The 20,337-nt window shown below is 42.6% G+C and overlaps 1 protein-coding gene across 5 annotated transcripts in view; it reads left to right on the top strand.

The window, feature by feature from the left end:
- The window catches only part of USP48 (ubiquitin specific peptidase 48), a 65,314-nt gene that overhangs the window by 41,626 nt on the left and 3,351 nt on the right, over positions 1–20,337 (top strand). For all 5 annotated transcript variants that reach the window (XM_021097700.1, XM_021097701.1, XM_021097704.1 and 2 more), the window contains 10 exons: positions 4,146–4,270; positions 4,421–4,543; positions 4,813–4,874; positions 5,125–5,235; positions 5,751–5,881; positions 6,220–6,326; positions 8,131–8,235; positions 14,997–15,152; positions 17,322–17,447; positions 19,197–19,245. In XM_021097700.1, coding sequence (XP_020953359.1) covers positions 4,146–4,270; positions 4,421–4,543; positions 4,813–4,874; positions 5,125–5,235; positions 5,751–5,881; positions 6,220–6,326; positions 8,131–8,235; positions 14,997–15,152; positions 17,322–17,447; positions 19,197–19,245 — 1,095 coding nt within the window. The remainder of the gene's footprint in view (positions 1–4,145; positions 4,271–4,420; positions 4,544–4,812; positions 4,875–5,124; positions 5,236–5,750; positions 5,882–6,219; positions 6,327–8,130; positions 8,236–14,996; positions 15,153–17,321; positions 17,448–19,196; positions 19,246–20,337) is intronic.

Here is a 20,337-nt window from a genome sequence, read left to right as displayed (position 1 = left end):
GCATTCTCTTACCTGGAAAATGCAGATCTGGCTGTCACTTCCCAGAGGTGTAGAGAGGAGGGCTTGGGGGTCTCTCCTTCTATATGGAAACATTGACTTCTCTATACCTCCATGTACGACCCTCACTCCTCTCTCTGCTTTGCATCTCCCAGTGCAGAGGCTTTAGGTTCTATGTCCTCAGAGAAGCCTGTGTCTTCTTTTGTGGGCAGACGGGGGAGGTAGAGTGTCTAGAAGGGGCACTGAGAATTTTAACCTTGGAAGTTCCCTTGCCAGGGATCAAGCCCTCCGCACAGCAGTAACCAGAGCCACAGCAGTGACAACACTGGAGCCACCAGGGAGCTTCTTTAACTGCCTCTTCAATAGACTTTTAATCCGTTCTCTTCTGATACCCCAGTTTCTATCTAGATGTGTGGGGATAGTTTTGTGAGTGTAGTAAATCTAGGTTCCTTTGTCAATTGAGAATTGAGTTTTCCTGTGTCTCATCTACCTTTAAGCTTCTAAAATATTTGTGGTTGTCGTTCCCTCTCTTTTCTTTTTAGCCATCGTTATGATTTTATATCCTTAAGAAAGAAAGATCCCCGTGCTGTAGTCTAATGGTGTTTCAGGGAGCACTGAAAGTAAATGGCATTTTAGAACATCATTTTTATCTGGAAGTCCTTGTTGAATTTCCATATCCTAAAGCCTGTATATTTATCTCAGATTTTATGTGACGTAATCATGGATTATATTCCATTAGATGATTTACTGCTATTTTAGAGTTTAGCACTTACTGCAGATAGTCCATACCCATCAGGCTTATCCATTTTGTTTTATGTTCATTTAACTGATAAACTTCTGTTTTAAATTTTTTTTTTTTCTTTTTAGGACTGCACCCTTGGCATATAGAGGTTCCCAGGCTAGGGGTCAAATCGAAGCCATAGATGAATCTGAGCTGTGTCTACTACCTACACCAGAGCTCATGGCAATGCCAGATCCTCAACTCACTGAGCAAGGCCGGGGATTGAACCTGCAACCTCATGGTTCCTAGTTTGATTTGTTAACCACTGAGCCCGGACAGGAACTCCCTAAACTTCCTTTAACTTAGCTTTTTGATTACACCTAGGTTTACTTAGCAGTTGAGCAGGGTTTTTTTAATAAGTTCTTCAGATGTTTTGTGGCCCAGATTGCTGGAGTTTTAACTAGAGGGGAGGGGATTTATCCAGAATCTAAACTCATTGTTTACTAGATTTCATTTTTTATTTTTTTTTTTTGTCTTTTTGCTATTCCTTGGGCCGCTCCTGCGGCATATGGAGATTCCCAGGCTAGGGGTCCAGTCGGAGCTGTAGCCACTGGCCTACACCAGAGCCACAGCAACGCAGGATCCGAGCCGCGTCTGCAACCTACACCACAGCTCACGGCAACGCTGCATCCTTAACCCACTGAGCAAGGGCAGGGACCGAACCCGCAACATCATGGTTCCTAGTTGGATTCGTTAACCACTGCGCCACGACGGGAACTCCTGTTTACTAGATTTCAGTTTTTACCAGAAGAATCTTTGGGGGTTAGGTTATCCAATTATGTTTGATGAATTAAATCATGGCTAGTTTGATCTTCTGTTGGGAGATGTTGCTCTCCAGGTGAATTTAGTCGATTGCCATTCTTTTCAGATTTAAGAAACAATTTTACATATTGCAGACACTAGTGTAACTTCTAAAAATTCTTGTCACAAGTAAAAGTGCATTATGTGGGGTAGCACTGTTTAGGTATATTAAATCATGGTAGTTATTTCAATCATGTGAAATTAAATTTAGAAAAATGGCTAAGAGTCAAGTGGAGGACTTTTTTTTCTTCTTCTCCTTTTTCTTTTGTCTTTTTAGGGCCATACCTGTGGCATATGGAGGTTCCCAGGCTACAGGTCTAATAGTAGCTGTAGGCCTACACCACAGCAATGTCAGATCTGAGCCCTGTCTGCAACCTACACCACAGTTCAGGGCAACACTGGATCCACAACCCACTGAGTGAGGCCGGGGATCGAACCTGGATCCTCAAGGATGCTAATTAGATTTGTTGCCAGTGAGCCAAGATGGGAACTCAGGGTGAAGGACTTTTTATTACCAATTTTTTTTTTTTTTTTCCTCTTTTCTTTTTTAAAGGGCCACTCCCATGGCATGTGGAAGTTCCTAGGCTAGGGGTTGAATAAAGACAAGTTGCTGGCCTATGCCACAGCATCGCCAGATCCAAGCTGGGTCTTCGACCTATACCACATCTTGTGGCAATGATGTATCGTTAACCCACCGAGGGAGGCCAGGGATTGAACCTGCATCCTCATGGATACTAGTCGTGTTCTTAACCCACTGAACCACGACGGAAACTCCCTATTACCAAGTTCTGCTTTCTGTCAGATGACATATTGAAGTACTTTGGTAATTGCAGGCATAAATTTGAGTTGTTCTTTTCTAATCACCTGAGTGATCATCCGGCATTACACCAAGTCATAAAGTAAAAGTGCCCTTGTGTCAGAACAGGAGGCAGTGTGTCCAGAGAGTCTGTGGGGGGAGAGAGAGAGAGAGAGAGAGAGAGAGAGAGAGAGAGAGAGAGAGAGAGAGAGAGTGGTGTGTGTGTGTGTGTGTGTGTGCTTGTACTATTGTTGCCTTCGCTCTCCCTTTCTGAAGCAGATTGGGCAGTACTACATATGTACAGAGGAAGGAACCCTTAAACAAAGAGGAAAACACTTGAAAAGCATAATTACCTTGCTGTTATTTCTAAATTAGTTATAGAAATCTACCTTCATCTTTTTTTATGGCTGCCTCATGTGTCACCATAAAGATGTACTTAATCTTCGTCTGATAATTTAATCAACCTTTAAAAAATAGTATATTTCCTAATTGTGTCTGAGGATAAGCATTTTGGAGTAAGTTTTCATAACCTCAGAGAATATTTGTTAACAGCACACTCAGAAATAAAGTTAATTTTTACATCGTGACCTAGTTTCTCTGGTAATAAGTACATTAAAGCAAAGTACTCTTTTCTTGGGATTAGTCAAAGCTCAATAAGAGGTGAAGGGTGCAGGTTAAGAAGATGCATTTTGAGGTCTAGGAAATTAATGGGGTTTGGATGAGACAGATCTGGTTTCATATCCCAGCTTCTGGGTGTATTAATTTCTCTGATTCTTGGTTTATTTGTCATTTGTTACGTAAAAAAGCATAGAGTCATGCTCCTATGTTTAGAAAGTCCCTGGCTATATTAACCTGCAGAGGGGCTGCTGAGATTGAGGGGTGCCGCCATCTGGGTGTTCTTGGGATTTTGTGAGGTAAAGAAGAGTGATGACGACTGGGGGATTCTGCTTATTCTTTCTTGTGAAGGGCCACAGGGTTCAGGGTGCCTGCAGGCAATTGGGTTGACTGGAGATGGTTTTGTTTGTTTTTTTTTTTTTCCTTTTAGGGCCACTCCTGTGGCATATGGAGGTTCCCAGGCTAGGGCTCAAACCAGGGCCATGGCTGCCTGCCTACACCACAGCCCCAGCAACGTCAAATCCAAGCCACATCAGCGACCTCTGCCATAGTTTGCAGCAACACTGGATCCTTGCACCCATTGAATGAGGCCAGGGATCGAACCTGTATTCTCATGGTTACTAGTTTAGTTCTTAACCTGATGAACCACAGTGGGAACTCCCTGGAGGTGGTTTTCCAATTGAACATTAGATTGCTTTTACTATTTAACTGTGAGTCTCACACAACCTTAAAAATACCCTTTCAGGTCAGGATGATTTTAGTGAAGTAATAAGAGAAAATATAGCCTACAGGAAAGTGTGGCATTTGAATGCAGGTGTATATGAGATGCTGGTAAACATCCCCAGCGGACACGCAGGGACTGCAGGATCCCTGGAAGCACCCTTAACTGCTTTTCTTCACTGCCAGGAAGAAAGCCCTAGATTGAGGTGGAAGAAATGTTTATCTCCTTTAGAATTTGATGATATTTAAAATTTAGAGATTTTGAAACTAAAGAAAGGAGAAAGAATTACTGCACTTTAGAACAGAAGGAAAAGCAGCCCTCCAAAATTTTCTTAAGTTTAAGAAATAGAATTTTGGAGAGAATATTGATTTTTTTTTTTTTTTTCAAAACTTTTTCTCTTCCTCCCCCCGCCCCCCCAATTTTTTTTGACTTAGGGGAGTTATGCATATCTGAAAATGAAAGAAGGCTTGTTTCTAAAGAGGCTTGGAGCAAGCTGCAGCAGTACTTTCCAAAGGCTCCTGAGTTTCCAAGTTTCAAAGAATGCTGTTCCCAGTGCAAGGTACTGCACGTTGTAATGACATCTGTGAGGATTACATGCCACCTCCCGGGAGAATTGACATTGTGCTATTAATGGGGGTGTCAGGGAGGAGGCAGGTCCTGTGCTGTCAGCAGGAGGTGGTTGATTGCTTCCTGCTTCATTCTCTTTCAGATTTTAGAAAGAGAAGGGGAAGAAAATGAAGCCTTACATAAGATGATTGCAAACGAGCAAAAAACTTCTCTTCCAAATTTGTTCCAGGACAAAAACAGACCTTGTCTCAGTAACTGGCCAGAGGTATAATGATTGATTCTCACATCACACCTTCTTAAGGCCCTTGCCAAATTCCTGATGAACTGTTTCAGAATAACCCAAGAGCGTCTCAATTCTCCTGTATATTGTTTTCTAATCTTAGTGATTCTTGGTAGAGAGCTGCATTTCTCTTATATTTATGAAACTTGAAAAGGAAAACCATAGCATATGGAAATGTTTTCCGCTGGGGGGATATAGGCTAAGAATGCCATGAACTAATGGCTACTTGTATCTCATTTTTTTTCCTCTTCTAGGACACGGATGTCCTCTACATTGTGTCCCAGTTCTTTGTAGAAGAATGGCGGAAATTTGTTAGGTAGAAACCAAACATTTTCTATCTCCTTCTTTTGTTGTTGATTCACATATTTTATGGTATATTACTTTTACTAGCATACACTGAAAGTTTAATTTTCTGATAATTCAAATGAATGATCCTGAGAAACACATTTACTGACTAATACCCTTTTAAATATATCTATGATTTTAAAATAATCGTCTTAAAAAAAATTTTCTCTTTAGTCGTGCAGTAGTGAAGTGTATTGATCTTCCTTGTCTCATTTGAGTAGAAAACCTACAAGATGTAGCCCCGTGTCATCGGTTGGAAACAGTGCCCTTCTGTGTCCCCACGGGGGCCTCATGTTTACATTCGCTTCCATGACCAAAGAAGATTCTAAACTGTGAGTTTCTTCTCTTCATGCGATTTTCGTTCCTAGTGATTAATAAAACGTGTTGAGGAAATTTCTCGTTTGACATAAAGGGTCTCTTATTGAATGTGTGGGGGAATTTCCTCTGGTCTGCGCTAGTAGGTTGAATTCTTGTCTTTTCTCTTTTTTTTTTTTTTTTTTTTTGAAGACTGCTTCTCCGTAAAAAGAGGCTGCCCGAGGCAACCTTGCTCTTGTTTCCTCCTTCTCCTTCCAAGCGCTGGTAACCAGGGCTGTGTCTCTAGGGTGCATCATCCAGTATTTATCCCTCTGCAGCTAACTTCTTTACCCATGATTCATGTAATTGCAGTCCATTTAGGTTTCCTGCTGTTAGGTAGCATTCTGTTGTATGAAAAACAACCATTTTCTATTGTGAAGTATCTTTTCCTTCTTAATTTCTTTGTATTGAATATTGGTTTCGATGATTGTATTTTAGGGAACGAATGGATTATGTCCATGTGTCTTAAAGCATGTTGTGTTCTTTTGCACAGTATAGCTCTCATATGGCCCAGTGAGTGGCAAATGATTCAAAAGCTCTTTGTTGTGGACCATGTAATTAAAATCACGAGAACTGAAGTGGGAGACACAGACCCTCCAGAAACACAGTATATTTCTGAGCCTAGTAAGTTTTCATACTGTTCTTGGTTTGGGTTGTTAAAAGCTGACATTTTTAAGGGGGAATGAAACGGCATTTGTATTCCCTATTTAAAATTAAAGATCCTATGGCAGACCAAAAGAGTACTCCCCTAGGGGCAAGTATGATATAATTACCTCATTACTTGTATATCTGTTGACAGCAAATGGATGTCTTTATATTTGCATACAATAGAATACAGTATTTAAGAGAAAATATGACAGTTTAATGAATACTCTCTGGTAACTTTGATCTGTGGTTTTAGATATTTCATTCTTTGACAGTAATTTCTGTCCCTGCTATTGTACTTTTTTTTCCCCCCCAAGAACTCTGTCCAGAATGTAGAGAAGGCTTATTGTGTCAACAGCAGAGGGACCTGCGTGAATACACTCAAGCCACCATCTATGTTCATAAAGTCGTGGATAATAAGAAGGTACCAGCCCCTCTTCTGGCCAGGACTAGAAACGCTCAAGCTTGCTTTTTGACTTGCTGTTGGGTTTTCACTGAGGACTGCCTAGAGTCGCCCTGCGGTTCTCTATTTTATTTTAGTTTGTTTTGTATTGGGGAGCCATTGGGTCAGAATTCAAAAGGAATACTTACACGTGATGTATGTGGACTTACTCACTTGATACACAAACATTAATTGAACGTCAGCTGTGAGCCGGGAGTGGTCTCTGTGCTGGGGATACTGTTGGTGTGGAAAACAGAGAAGGCACCTTTCCTCAAGAATATTTGTACTTTGTGAGGCAGATCAAGAATAAGCCCATAAATCCATAGGATGATTTCAGATAAGAACAGGTATTTTGAAGGAAATATAGCAGGGTAAGTTGAGAGACCAATAGAGTCCGGGTGCACTGTTGGATAGGGAGTGGTTAGGAAGGGTGCCTCCAGGGAAGAGCTGTTTTATTATCCGAGACCCAGCCTTTGGCATGTGGTCCAAGCAAAAGCATAAGCCTAATGTGCTCAAGCAATAGTTACTGTGTCTAGAGCATCAGTGCCCAATGGAACTTTCCGCAGTGATGGAAATGTTCCAGATCTACACTATTCGCGTGGGAGCCACTTGCCACATTTGACTGTGGAACACATAGAGTGTGGTTGGGGTGACTAAAGATCTGAAATTTTTCTCTTCATTTAAGTTTAAATAGCCACATGGGTCCTCTGGCTACTGTAGTGGACAGCACTGGTCTAGAGTTTCTTCCCAGGAGGTTTAGCGATGTGATGAGGGCTCAGGTTTTGTTGGATTTTATATACATCAAGGCGAGGATATGGAATCTCTAAGTGTAGATGCAAGCCACTGGAGAGTTTCAGGGGAGGTCATGGTGTGGTCTCATTTTTACTTTCAAGTCCACCCATACCATTGTGTGTGGATGTGGTGAGGACATTATGGGAAATAAGGAAGCCAGTTTAGAGCCTCTTACACTGATATAAAGGATAGGTGTGATGTAGACAGATTTGGGTATATTTAGGGGGCCAGGGATGTTACTATGGATTGGTTTTGTTTGTTTGTTTTTTAAACTATATTAGGGATGGCTCTTAGGTAGATCCTTAGCCAGATTTCTAGACATCTCATTTGGTTCCAAGGTTTTTTGGAAGTAAAAACAGAATACATTTTATTTAATGGTAGTTATCAAACATTATTTGAAGATAACTTAAAAATTATGCTCTGATGGTCTAGGGTTTTGCTTTTACAAGTTGAAATGATGGCTTAATTTCCTAATTTGGTGAGAAAATGAAGTTTCCCCTAGAATTTTCTGATATTTTGTACCTATCAGTGCATGTATATATTGGTATCTAGTATAAAATAGTATCCAATTTAGGTAAAGTTTCATTATTATTATTATTTATTGCTTTGACAGCAGTATTTATCCATAGTTCATTTTCTCAGTCTTAAGGAACATTGGGACTCCAGCCCATACTTGAAAAGGCTTGACAGATCAGTGTCACGGGAAAATGTAGAGCACCTTCGAACTTGTGCAAAATAACATCATTGTAAAATCTGATAACTGCTCTGCAGAGACTGTTTACATTTATGGGGAACACATTAAATACAAGAATAGATCAGAAAGTAAAAACCAGCGTATTAAAGAGCAGAGGTTACAGAAAGGCCTTGAATCTTGATCCTCTGTCTGGTCTATTATCCCACCATTGGTAAAGGTGGCCAGTCCAAGCCCCACAGCCACCATAGCTCACCTTCCTGGTGGCTGACCTACTTCTCTCTCTTTTCCTCTCACATTCAGGTGATGAAGGATTCAGCTCCGGAACTAAATGTGAGTAGTTCTGAAACAGAGGAGGACAAGGAAGAAGCTAAGCCAGACGGAGAAAAAGATCCAGATTTTAATCAAGTACGTGCTGAACCTACTCTTCATTGTTACACCTTCTGATGTTCTGAAAGTAGTCACTAAAAGTCCCTGGACATCCCCATAGCCTTGGAGGATATTGGTTTTCCTGTTTTTCTTCTCCCCTTAATTGGATAGCCTGCTATAGCTGTCCTGATTTTCTCATGAAACGCAATGGACTACATTATTCCAGCATAAATACATTTCTTGCGCTTAAGGCTAAATACTCTGTAATGATAAAATTTTTATCTGGAAGGAAGACTTAAGACCCATATCTTGGTCTGTTGATTAATCATGGACTCTTTATATATTAAACTCATTTTCCCTCATTACAAACAAAATAAGACAATAGCTTTGATAATGGAGTGTATAGGAGTTCCTGTCTTGCCACAGCAGACACGAATTGACTAGCATCCATGAGCATGAGATCCCTGGCCTTTGCTCAGTGGGTTAAGGATCCAGCATTGCTGTGAGCTGTGGTGTAGGTCTCAGACTCGAATCCTGCCTAGCTGTGGCTGTGGTGTAGGCTGGCAGCCATAGCTCCAATTGGACCCCTAGCCTGGGAACCTTCTGGGAAGAGTTAGGGCTGTGCTGGATCTGATCTCTGTACCTAAAAGCAAAAAAAAAAAAAAAAAAAGAGGAGTTTATAGAAGAGATTTTTGGGTCTCTTAATGTATTAGTCAAATCACTAGATCAGCATTAGTTTTTTTTTTTTTTTTTTTTTTTTTTTTTTGTCTTTTGTCTTTTGTTGTTGTTGTTGCTATTTCTTGGGCCGCTCCCGCGGCATATGGAGGTTCCCAGGCTAGGGGTCTAATCGGAGCTGTAGCCACCAGCCTACGCCAGAGCCACAGCAACGCAGGATCCGAGCCGCATCTGCAACCTACACCACAGCTCACGGCAACGCCGGATCGTTAACCCACTGAGCAAGGGCAGGGACTGAACCCACAACCTCATGGTTCCTAGTCGGATTCGTTAACCACTGCGCCACGACGGGAACTCCCAGCATTAGTTTTTCATTCTTCATGGTGATGATATTAAATTCCAAATATTTAATAACTAAAATGTCCTGTTTTCTGTGTATATTGTTATATTTCTACCTCTCTTATTTGGTTGTTTGTTTATATTCTACATTTTCATAGTGATTGGAGGAAATTGTCAAAAACAGGAAACACTGAGAATATGGCTGTTAATATTGTGTAAATAAGTTTCAGCTTCTCAAGATGTCTGTTATTCACCAGGGCAGTATAGATTTACCTTAAATTTATAGGATTTCTACTGCAGAGTTTAGTTTTATGAGTTCCCTTGTGGTGCATCATCAAGTTAAGGATCTGGTGTTGTCATTGGGTCAGCTTGGGTCTTTGCTGTGGCATAGGTTGGATCCCTGGCCTGAGCATTTCCTGGTACAACAGGTGCTGCTAAAAAGACCTGATTGCTTAGCTGTTTGTTTGCTTTCTCTTCTTTTGGCCACACCCAAAACATAGGGAAGTTTCTGGTCTGGGGACTAAATTTGAGCCACAGCTGCAACCACAGCCATTTGTATTCCATCACCTGTTGAATTTCATAAAATGTTAACTTTAAAATACCCATGAGAGGGAGTTCCCGTTGTCACTCAGTGGTTGACGAACCCAAGTAGGAACCATGAGGTTGCAGGTTCGGTCCCTGGCCTTGCTCAGTGGGTTAAGGATCTGGCGTTGCGGAGAGCTGGGGTGTAGATTGCAGACGCTGCTCCGATCCCACGTTGCTGTAGCTCTGGCGTAGGCTGGCGGCTACAGCTCCGATGCGCCCCCTAGCCTGGGATCCTCCATATGCCACAGGAGTGGACCTAGAAAAGGCAAAAAGACAAAATAAAATAAATAAATAAATAAGATACCTGTAAGGAGTACAACAGGATTGGCAGCATCTTAGGAGCCCTGGAATGCAGGTTCAATTCCAGCCTGGCACAGTGAGTTAAGGATTCAGCACCGGTGAAGTTGTGGCTTAGGTCACAACTATGGATCAGATCTGATCCCTGGCCTGCAAACTCCATATGCCACAGAGTGGCCAAAAAAGGAAAAAGGGGGGGGGAAAATCTGGGAAAGAACAAAGTCAGGCACTTTGTTCTGCTGGCATTGATTGTTCACTCACTGCTACCAAATTTTTGTTCTGGGCCCCTTTGCCTCAGTGCTAACCACTAAATCTATACATTTTATAGGATGTAGATTTTCAGTTTAATGGGGCTATGTTCCTATAATATCTATGTCCTTATTAAAATCTACGTTTATGTATGCCTTCTTTTCCTTAGGGTGGTTTTGGAGATGATTGAGTCAAGTAATATGTCTCTCTTTTTTGCAAATTAATTTTTATAATGATTTTTAGTTTTTTCATTATAATTGTTTCACAAAAGTCTAGTAATATGTGTCTTGATAGGAGTTTGCAAACATCTTTCCTGCCTTCTAAGTTGTCTTTTGTCAACTTTGCTCATGTCCACTTATCTTCTCTACAATCCATTTTTCAATTCAAGTCTACAGGCTTGTTGATTTGATTTTTCACTCAACATACTAAAAATAAAAGGGGTGTGTGTGTCTGTCTGTCTTGTCCATCCGGACTTAGGACCCCCTCCTCTGTCAATTATGCTTGGCTGGCAGTACCATATTGTTTTAGTTATCTCTTGGGAATATGGTTTAATAATCACTTAAGAATCTCTATTTTTCTGGTAAACTTTGTAAATTAGTGTTAAGCTAGGTATATGTTCTTATTTCTGTCATTTTAAGCCTTACTTTTCAGCCTCATATTTAGAAAAGTCTTAAACCTTTTCAAGTGATAATACATTTATCTAACTAAAGCTAACTTTTTTGAATGTCTAGTTTTACCCATTGCAATTTTTTTTGAATGTCTGGGTTTTTTTTAAAATTTTGAATGTCAGTTTTTTTGTTTCTGTCTTTTTGCCATTTCTTGGGCCGCTCCCACGGCATATGGAGGTTCCCAGGCTAGGGGTTGAATCGGAGCAGTAGCCGCTGGCCTACACCACAGCCACAACACGAGATCCGAGCCGCATCTGCAACCTACACCACAGCTCACGGCAACGCCGCATTGTTAACCCACTGAGCAAGGGCAGGGATCAAACCCACAACCTCATGGTTCCTAGTCAGATTTGTTAACCACTGAGCCACGACGGGAACTCCAAATGTCAATGTTTTTGAATGTCTAGTTTTACCCACAGCGATTTTTTTTTTTTTTTTTGGTCTTTTTGTCTTTTTTGTTGTTGTTGTTGTTGCCATTTCTTGGGCCGCTCCCGCGGCATATGGAGGTTCCCAGGCTAGGGGTCGAATCGGAGCTGTAGCCACTGGCCTACGCCAGAGCCACAGCAACTCGGGATCCGAGCCGTGTCTGCAACCTACACCACAGCTCACGGCAACGCCGGATCGTTAACCCACTGAGCAAGGGCAAGGACCGAACCCGCAACCTCATGGTTCCTAGTCGGATTCGTTAACCACTGCGCCACGATGGGAACTCCGCCCACAGCAATTTTTAAAAAGGAGATGTGGTATTGCTTTCCTCAGTTATGTATGACAACAGATAACTCTTGTTTTTTCCACACCTGCAGCATGCAGAAATTCCTGGGCCAGGGCTTGAACCCAAGCCTCAGCAGTGACAATGATGAATCCTTAACCTACTAGGCCACCAGAACTCTGACAGCAGAGTTCACATCCACAAATTTGACAGGAATATTTGTGGGGGAACATTGTTTTTTGTTTGTTTTTGTCACATGCTCATTGTTACTTCCCAGACCAGTGATTAAACCTGGGATGCAGCTGTAAAAGTGCCGAATCCTAGCCACTGGATCACCAGGAACATTGGTTTTTATGCCATAATTTTTTTTTCTTTTTTTTTTTTTTTTGTCTTTTTTGTCTTTTGTTGTTGTTGTTGTTGCTATTTCTTGGGCCGCTCCTGCGGCATATGGAGGTTCCCAGGCCAGGGGTTGAATCAGAGCTGTAGCCACTGGCCTACACCAGAGCCACAGCAACGCGGGATCCGAGCCGCGTCTGCAACCTACACCACAGCTCACGGCAACGCCAGATCGTTAACCCACTGAGCAAGGGCAGGGACCGAACCCGCCACCTCATGGTTCCTAGTCGGATTCGTTAACCACTGCGCCACGACGGGAACTCCTAATTTTTTTTTTTTAATACTTATTTTCTTCTGCCTTCCTTGTCACTGTTTGGATGTTAAAGTATTCTAGAATATTTAATGTATTTTTGTCCTGCTAAGAAAGTGTAACCTTTTTTGAAGAGAGTAGATAGTTCCACAGTAATGTCAAGTGCTTTCAGAATATCCTCAAGCATTTTCCTTTTCCTCTTTTTTTGCCTTTTTAGGGCCACACCTGTGGCATATGGAGCTTCCCAGGCTAGGGGTCAAATCAGAGCTGTAGCCACTGGCGTATACCACAGTCACAGCAACACCAGATCCGAGCTGCATCTGGTACCTTCATCACAGCTCATGGCAACACCAGATCTTTAAGCCACTGAGTGAAGCCAGGGATCGAACCTGCATTCTCATGGGTGCTAGTCAGGTTCATTTCCGCTGAGCCACGACGGGAACTCCCTCAAACATTTGCTTTGTAGTATATTACAGTATCTCAATACATAGCTTCTGTAATTGCTCTTTCAAATCCCTGTAATATGAAATGATGCGTTTCTGTTTGTCCTTAATGGAGAGGAACAAATCCCCTTTCCTCTTTGCTCTAAGCTAGATCAACACAGTTCCTTTGACTTTGACCTTATCTACAATTTAGGTTAATAATGCACCCAGAGTTGGATATTACTTAGGTAATTGAAAGCCTTCTAAAAGCAGTGGACTGGTTTTTGTTAGATAAGTTGGATTTAAATTCTGTGGATTTTTTTGAAAAAATAATTCTGGGAAAAGCTTTTAGACCTAAACCCATTTAAAATCAGTCATTAAAAAATATATCTTGCTTAGTGCTCAGAACTTTCTTTTTTTTTTTTTTTTTTGTCTTTTTGTCTTTTTCTAGAGTTGTACTCACGGCATATGGAGGTTCCCAGGCTAGGGATCGAATCGGAGCTGTAGCCACCGGCCACAGCCACAGCAAGGCGGGATCCAAGCCGCGTCCGCAACCTACACCACAGCTCACGGCAACGCCGGATCGTTAACCCACTGAGCAAGGCCAGGGATGGAACCTGTGAACCTCATGGTTCCTAGTCAGATTCGTTAACCACTGCACCACGATGGGAACTCCTCACCTTTTTTTTATGTTAGAGGCACACGCCTCTTTATTCTCCCAGCTAGAGCTGAATCATTCCGTGTACAGCACCTAGCCAGTGGAACATCATCCCGAACAAATGGCTTTTCTGTGTTTACCTCCTGATCCTCTCCGCTTTGTAAATCTCTGAGCTCCATTGATGATGAGTATGTGGCATCTGTGTCCATAATGCCCCCTAACCCGCTCTGCTTATGCACAGCTGCCACTCAGTGACAACTACGAAAGCCAGAGCCAGAGCCTGGCCGCTCATCCAGATTTAATTAAACCAAAGGAAAAGATTATTTTCAAAATGTTGCTTCATTCATTCCCTGGCCTGGTTCACAAAAGAACCTTCAGTGTTAATTTTTTTTTTTTTTTTTTTTTTTTTTTTTTTGTGACTACACCCACGGGATGTGAAAGCTCCCCTGCCAGGAATCAAACTAAAGCCGCTGCTGGGTCCATAACCCACCATAAGGGAACTCTGACTTTTAACCTCTTGATGAGGCATTTATTGTTGTTTTATAAAAAGACACTAGTATTTTCTGTAAATTGGAAGTTACTTCTAAATATTAGATTACATTTGGGTCAAACATTTTTTGCAAGAATATTTCAGAGGTGAAGTTACATACTTTGTGATCATGTCAAGAGGCACAAAGTCATGTCCTGTTTAAATTTAAACTAAGTTTGATGTCTTGATTAAGTACTATCTTTCATATTACAGTTCTCAGCAGTTTATGGTTAGCCTCCATGTCAGTAACAAAAAGAAAGTGTTGGGAGTTCCCCCTCGTGGCGCAGTGGTTAACAAATCCGACTAGGAACCATGAGGTTGCGGGTTCGGTCCCTGCCCTTGCTCAGTGGGTTAACGATCCAGTGTTGCCATGAGCTGTGGTGTAGGTTACAGACGAGGCTCAGATCCCACGTTGCTGTGGCTCTGGCGTAGGCCAGTGGCTACAGCTCCGATTCAACCCCTAGCCTGGGAACCTCCATATGCCGTGGGAGTGGCCCAAGAAATGGCAAAAAGACGAAAAGACCAAAAAAAAAAAAAAGTTTACTACATATAAATTAGGATTCAGGTTCCTTACAAATTAATTTTAGTGAGCTCAAACTTTTTCACTTATCACAATTGTTTTTCTGATTTAAGGTCACATTTCTTGTTTTACTATCAACTTTTTTTTTTTTAAAGGCTGTCCCTGGGGCATATGGAGGGTTCCCAGGCTAGGGGTCAAATCAGAGCTGTAGCCCCTGGCCTAAGCCACAGCCACAGCAACGCCAGATCTGAGCTGTGTCTGCAACTTATGCACAGCTCACAGCAACGCTGGACCCTTAACCCATTGAGTATTGAACCTGCAACCTTCATGGTCATGGATACTAGTCAGATTCGTTTCCGCTGAGCCACAACGGGAACTGCCCTACTCATTGTTAGCTAACACTGAATTTCAAATGACTAGCAGTCAAACCCCCTTTTGCTTTATATGCACTGTTGCAGTGTGGATAATTTCAGTGCTTTCTGTTTTTCGTATCTTTATTATAGAGCAACGGAGGAACAAAGCGGCAGAAGATATCTCATCAAAATTATATAGCCTATCAAAAGCAAGTTATTCGGCGGAGTATGCGACATAGAAAAGTTCGTGGTGAAAAGGCACTTCTTGTTTCTGCTAATCAAACATTAAAAGAACTGAAAATTCAGGTGAAGGAAATGTCGCATCTGTTTCAGTATGCTCTGGTCTCAGCACCTTGACTCCTTCCTGCTTTGCACCTAAGTTTGTATATGTATCTGGGCCTTCTTTCAGGGTTGTCCCTTTAAAGTTGTCTGTTCAACAGAGTTGGGCCATTGAGAGAGGGCTTTTTTCATTTTACAAGAATGACGGCAGCGTCCTCATAAAGTCATCTTCTGTTTCAGAGTATTCAGAATTAGCCAAGAATCTTTTTGTGAAGATGGAAAATGTTTCAGGGATTCTGAAAACTTGTGCAAGTTCTGAGCAACCAGTAATAATGAGAAATAATCAGAGCCGTTTAGTTCCTTACACGTCGAGGTGGTTGTTGGTGAGGGTTTATTTTAAAAACCCCAGCCCCCAGCCCCACCCCAGACTGCCTTCGCACATCACCTCAGTGTGCACAACGCAGGCAATTGTGAAATGCCTCCTGATACTGTTGTTTCTTGGTAGCAGTAGTGAAATACTGTAAATGAGGGTGCCAGTGGCACATCACAAAACCCAGGAAAAAGAGGCTGATAAGTTCAAGATGTCCATGAAAAAAAACTGGACCCTTATCTGTTTTAGTCTTTGCTACAGATCCCAAAAGTTGACCACTTTTCCCTCTTTGCTACTTTCATGTGGAATAGTTTACTGGTTATGCATTTTTCCTTGTTGCTGATATTTATCGTTGTAATTGAGGCAAAAGTATAGGCTTCCTTTGAGGGTGCTATGTGTTCCAGAATGTCCTGAGAACGGTATTTCCCGTGGTTGAAGCCCCGGCTCTGAAAATAAATGTGTTGGCGTAATATCTTTGCTCTGTTACTGTAGCTTTTACATCCGAGAAAGCTTGTTTCTATTGCCAGCTTTTTGCCTGTCAGTGGTAAACCTCGAACATTCAAAACCTTTAAATTAGAAAAAGAGCCCCTGTGGATAAAGATATTTTCAAAGCCCATGCTGCTTTTATTGTGGTGTGCCATTTTTAAAGAATAAATCAAAAGTGAGCCGAAGTAACCTCTGTCTCAGGCATGTTACCTGCATGAATGAGGTGTTAGCAGGCTGTAGCTATTCCCAGGAAACCCCCCCAAATGAGCTCTTGGATGTCTCCTGCAGTGGCCTTTTTCTCTTCTATCCTTGCTTCAAGGACCTCTGATCGAAACAGGCCAAAGAATGAGCAGTGAAACGTGCTTTCCCCTCATTGCTCTGAGGTGAGAGCTTTGAAAGCTGCCACCAGACAAGACCTTTTTGCCCAACCACCCAGGCACGGTCAGAGCTGGTGTGGGATGCATGTGATCCTCAGCTGGTGGTGGTGGGTGACATTTTAAACATAGCAGGGCATTTTTTTATGTTTCATAGAATCTTTTCTCTGAAAAGGTAGAGCTAGTATGTTTGCTTAAAACCTTGATTAGATGGAGTTCCAGTTGTGGCTCAGTGGTAAGGAACCTGACTAGTATCCAGCAGGACTTGGGTTCTATCCCTGACCTCGATCAGTGGGTCAGGATCCCACGTTGCCATGAGCTGTGGTGTAGGTCACAGACACAGCTCAGATTTGACATTGCTGTGGCTGTGGTGTAGGCCAGCAGCTGAAGCTCCAATTTGACCCCTGGCCTGGGAGCCTCCATATGCCACAGTTGTGGTCCTATTTAAAAAAAAAAAAGAAAAGAAAAAAGGAAGAAAGAAAGACCAAACCTTGTTTAGGCAGAATTCATCCACCTGTGAGGCCATAAAGTAAATGTAGTACAATTTGTTCATCTCTTGGTTAAAGATAGTCTTACGAAAGGATTTGGCATGGACTCAATTACTAAAAGGATGTGGAACCTGGATATGATAGGAGCAGCCCTGAGAGCCTTTCCAGAGCCTTGTACCCCAAGTTGTCAGCCCGTCCCTTCCTTCTGCTCCTTTGATTTCTGCACACACCCACTTGCGGGTATAATTGCCTCCTTCCTCCTTCTCAACCAAGCCTCCTAAGCAAGGTCCCAGATATATTGGGATTATAGTCTCAATAGGAATGTAGCATATGGGCTGACTGCAAACCATAGTGTATCTTTTGTTATTCTGAAGTCTTTTATTTCTTCTTTAGAAATTGTGCATTTTCTTATTCAAATAGGCTGTAAGTCTCAGCATTTTGCTTCCTACAAACTTTGTCTCTTTTTCTCTTGGCCCAGATCATGCATGCATTTTCAGTTGCTCCTTTTGACCAGAACCTGTCCATTGACGGAAAGATTTTAAGTGATGACTGTGCCACCCTCGGAACCCTTGGCGTCATTCCTGAATCTGTCATTTTGTTAAAGGTAGGCAACACTCTCTCCTGGAGGGATTTAGATGGTTGGAGTATGCGTATGCTGTGTGTAGTGGTTGTTAAGGGTGCCTCAGGTCCTTGGCAGCATGTGGTAGTCAGCTCCTGCGGTGAGTTTTGCTGCCTCTACATACAGTCTCCACCTCTGGCTGAGCCCTGGGAGACTTAGAGGAGGTCATGACCTCATTGGGCCTTGTGGGGATTTAATCATTCCTTTTAATCAAGGTTTAACCTCCTCCCTGACTTCTGGAACAGCATATTACTTAACCATACACCCTTCTAATATTAAAGCATTTCCGCCTTTCCTCTCAAAATTACCAGCCAGTCAGGCTAGGCGATGAGCATAAGACAGGAGGCTTGGCAACTCTGGGTCGCCTTAGTGGAATTCTTATTCAAGGTATGGAATCTGGCTTTGAGTGGAATGGATTTAGGAGAGGTAGCTGGATGGTAGGGCCTTCTGACACTTTGTCAGTTTGTCCCAGAACCAGCCTCTAATGAGGCTGAGGACCTGGTTTTTTGTCACTTTCCTTTGCCTCCTTTGGTTCTTGGTGGTTGGAAGCATCCCCCGTGCATCATGTGGTAGAAGAATTGTCAGAGTTCTGAGCTGTGAAATATGCTTTTCGCCCCCTAGGGCCTCAGTTCTGGTCAGATAAGAGTTAGGCCTGGAAACAATGGTGCAGACCCATATCTACCTCACCACACACACACACACACACACACACACACACACCCCCCCCTCCCTCCCCCCCCCCCCCCCCCACACACACACACACACACACACACACACACACTCCCCTCTCTCTCTCTCTCTCTCTCTCTCCTCCTCTCGTCCTGCTACTGCCCCCCGCCCCGCCTTGCTTTTCTTGGAACTGTAGGTTCTGTGGAATTGTTTTGAAAACCTGTTTGTTTTACTCCTGAGGACCTGGTCCTGAATCCTAGAAACGGCCTGTTTTTACCTCAGATGGGCAATTAGAGTCCATTCTGGCCACTCTCCTCTTTGCCCGTGCAGCTCACCCCACCCCACGCTCAGACTTGCCACTGGTTCTGCCTCCAAAAGGACATGATCTTGGTGGTGAGGAAGGATTAAAATACGTACATTTTTCAACCTAACTGGCATTTTAGCAGGACCGTTCTGACTTTTTTATTTCTACCAACTCACAATGCTGTCACCACTGAAACCTTAACTCATATCAATTAAATCAGCATTTTGTAACCACAGACAGTTCAGACATTTCCCCATCTAAAGGCGTTTGAGGAGTTGCCGTTGTTGCTCAGCGGGTTAAGAATCTGACTAGTATCCATGAGGATGCAGGTTCAGGCCCTGGCTTTGCTCAGTGGGTTAAGGATCCGGCATTGCCATGAGCTGTGGTGTTGGCTGTGGCTGTGGCTGTAGCTCCAATTCGACCCCTAGCCTGGGAACTTCCATATGCCCAGGCTTCCAGATGCAGCCCTAAAATGAGGAAAAAGGAGCACCCCATTGTAAATCAGCTGTGCTTCAATTTTTAAGAAAAGGCTTTTGAGGGGCAGGAAGACAACGCCACTTCCATTGTGCTATCCGGGGTTTATGGGGATGGTGAGTCAGGGCATCCTTGTTAATCCCGGACATGGCCAGCCGTGGCTTGGGCCCTGGGCACCATTTGTATTTGTGTCTTGGAGGAGGGATCCACTGGTCAACTCCTGGGGAATGCTCCTTTCCTGACTCCCACTCCCTCATGGTTTTGAATTGTCTTCATTTGTTTTCTAGGCTGATGAACCAATTGCAGATTATGCTGCAATGGATGATGTCATGCAAGGTAAAGACCAATTTGTATCAGGAATTTGTTGGTGAACTTGTTAGAGGAGGGTGGGATTATAGTTATTAAAAGTTTAGTTTACAGCTTACTTTTTTTTTTTTTTTTTTTTTTCCCACTGTACAGCAAGGGGGTCAGGTTATCCTTAGATGTATACATTGCAGTTACAGTTTTTTCCCCCACCCTTTCTTCTGGTGCGACATGAGTATCTAGATACAGCTTACTTTTAACTTTGAAAAAAGCTTCTTCATGTTAAAGTAGAATCTTACATTATTGCTCTTAAAAGATCATAGAGGAGTTTCCGTTGTGGGTCCGCAGGTTAAGAACCCAGTATGGTGTCCATGAGGATGCAGTTCAATCCCTGGCCTCACTCAGTGGGTTAAGGATCCCAAGTTGCCACAAGCTGTGGCGTAGGTCACAGATGCTGCTCAGAGATCTGTTGTTGCTATGGCTGCGGTGTAGGCAGACAGCTGCTCCTCTGATTCGACCCCTAGTCTGGAAACTTCCATATACCACAGGTGCAGCTATAAAAAGGAAAAAAAAAGATCACAGAAAGAGAGAATGGTTTGCCTCTTTTCGACCTGTTGTAGAGTTCGTGTTTCAGTTCTTTGAAGAAGTTAAAGTAGAAAAGTGAGAATGAAGTCCTGTTATATAGGCAAACCTCTTTGTTCAAATACTAGCGGCCCATCCCTTACCTCCCACAGTGGAGGGAAGAGATTCTGCTCTGGGGAAACTGGGGCAATTTAAGAAAATAGTCCTTTACGCTTAAAAAGGTGGAAATGGACAGCCAGAGGGCACCAGAGTTGAGCAAAGAGCATTGGACCCAAAGATGTCAATCAACAGACTTGAGAAAAGGAACCCAGAGGAAATAAGAGGACTTAGGAAGTAAAAGAACGCTTGAGAATTACCTTAGGGTCTGTATGTAAGGAACACTCAGAGGACAGAAATCATGAAAATAAAAAACAATGTTTACAGAGGCCCAGTACAATAAGTGGAAATCTAGGGATAAGATCACAAAAGCATCTAAAGGTCACTGTTGTGGTGCTAGGCCAAGGAACTTCTACATGCCACAGGTGCAGCAAAAAAAAAAAGAAA

The sequence above is a fragment of the Sus scrofa genome, chromosome 6 (genome assembly GCF_000003025.6).
Source record: "Sus scrofa isolate TJ Tabasco breed Duroc chromosome 6, Sscrofa11.1, whole genome shotgun sequence".
NCBI lineage: Eukaryota > Metazoa > Chordata > Mammalia > Artiodactyla > Suidae > Sus > Sus scrofa.
This window is presented reverse-complemented; position numbering and strand designations above follow the sequence as displayed.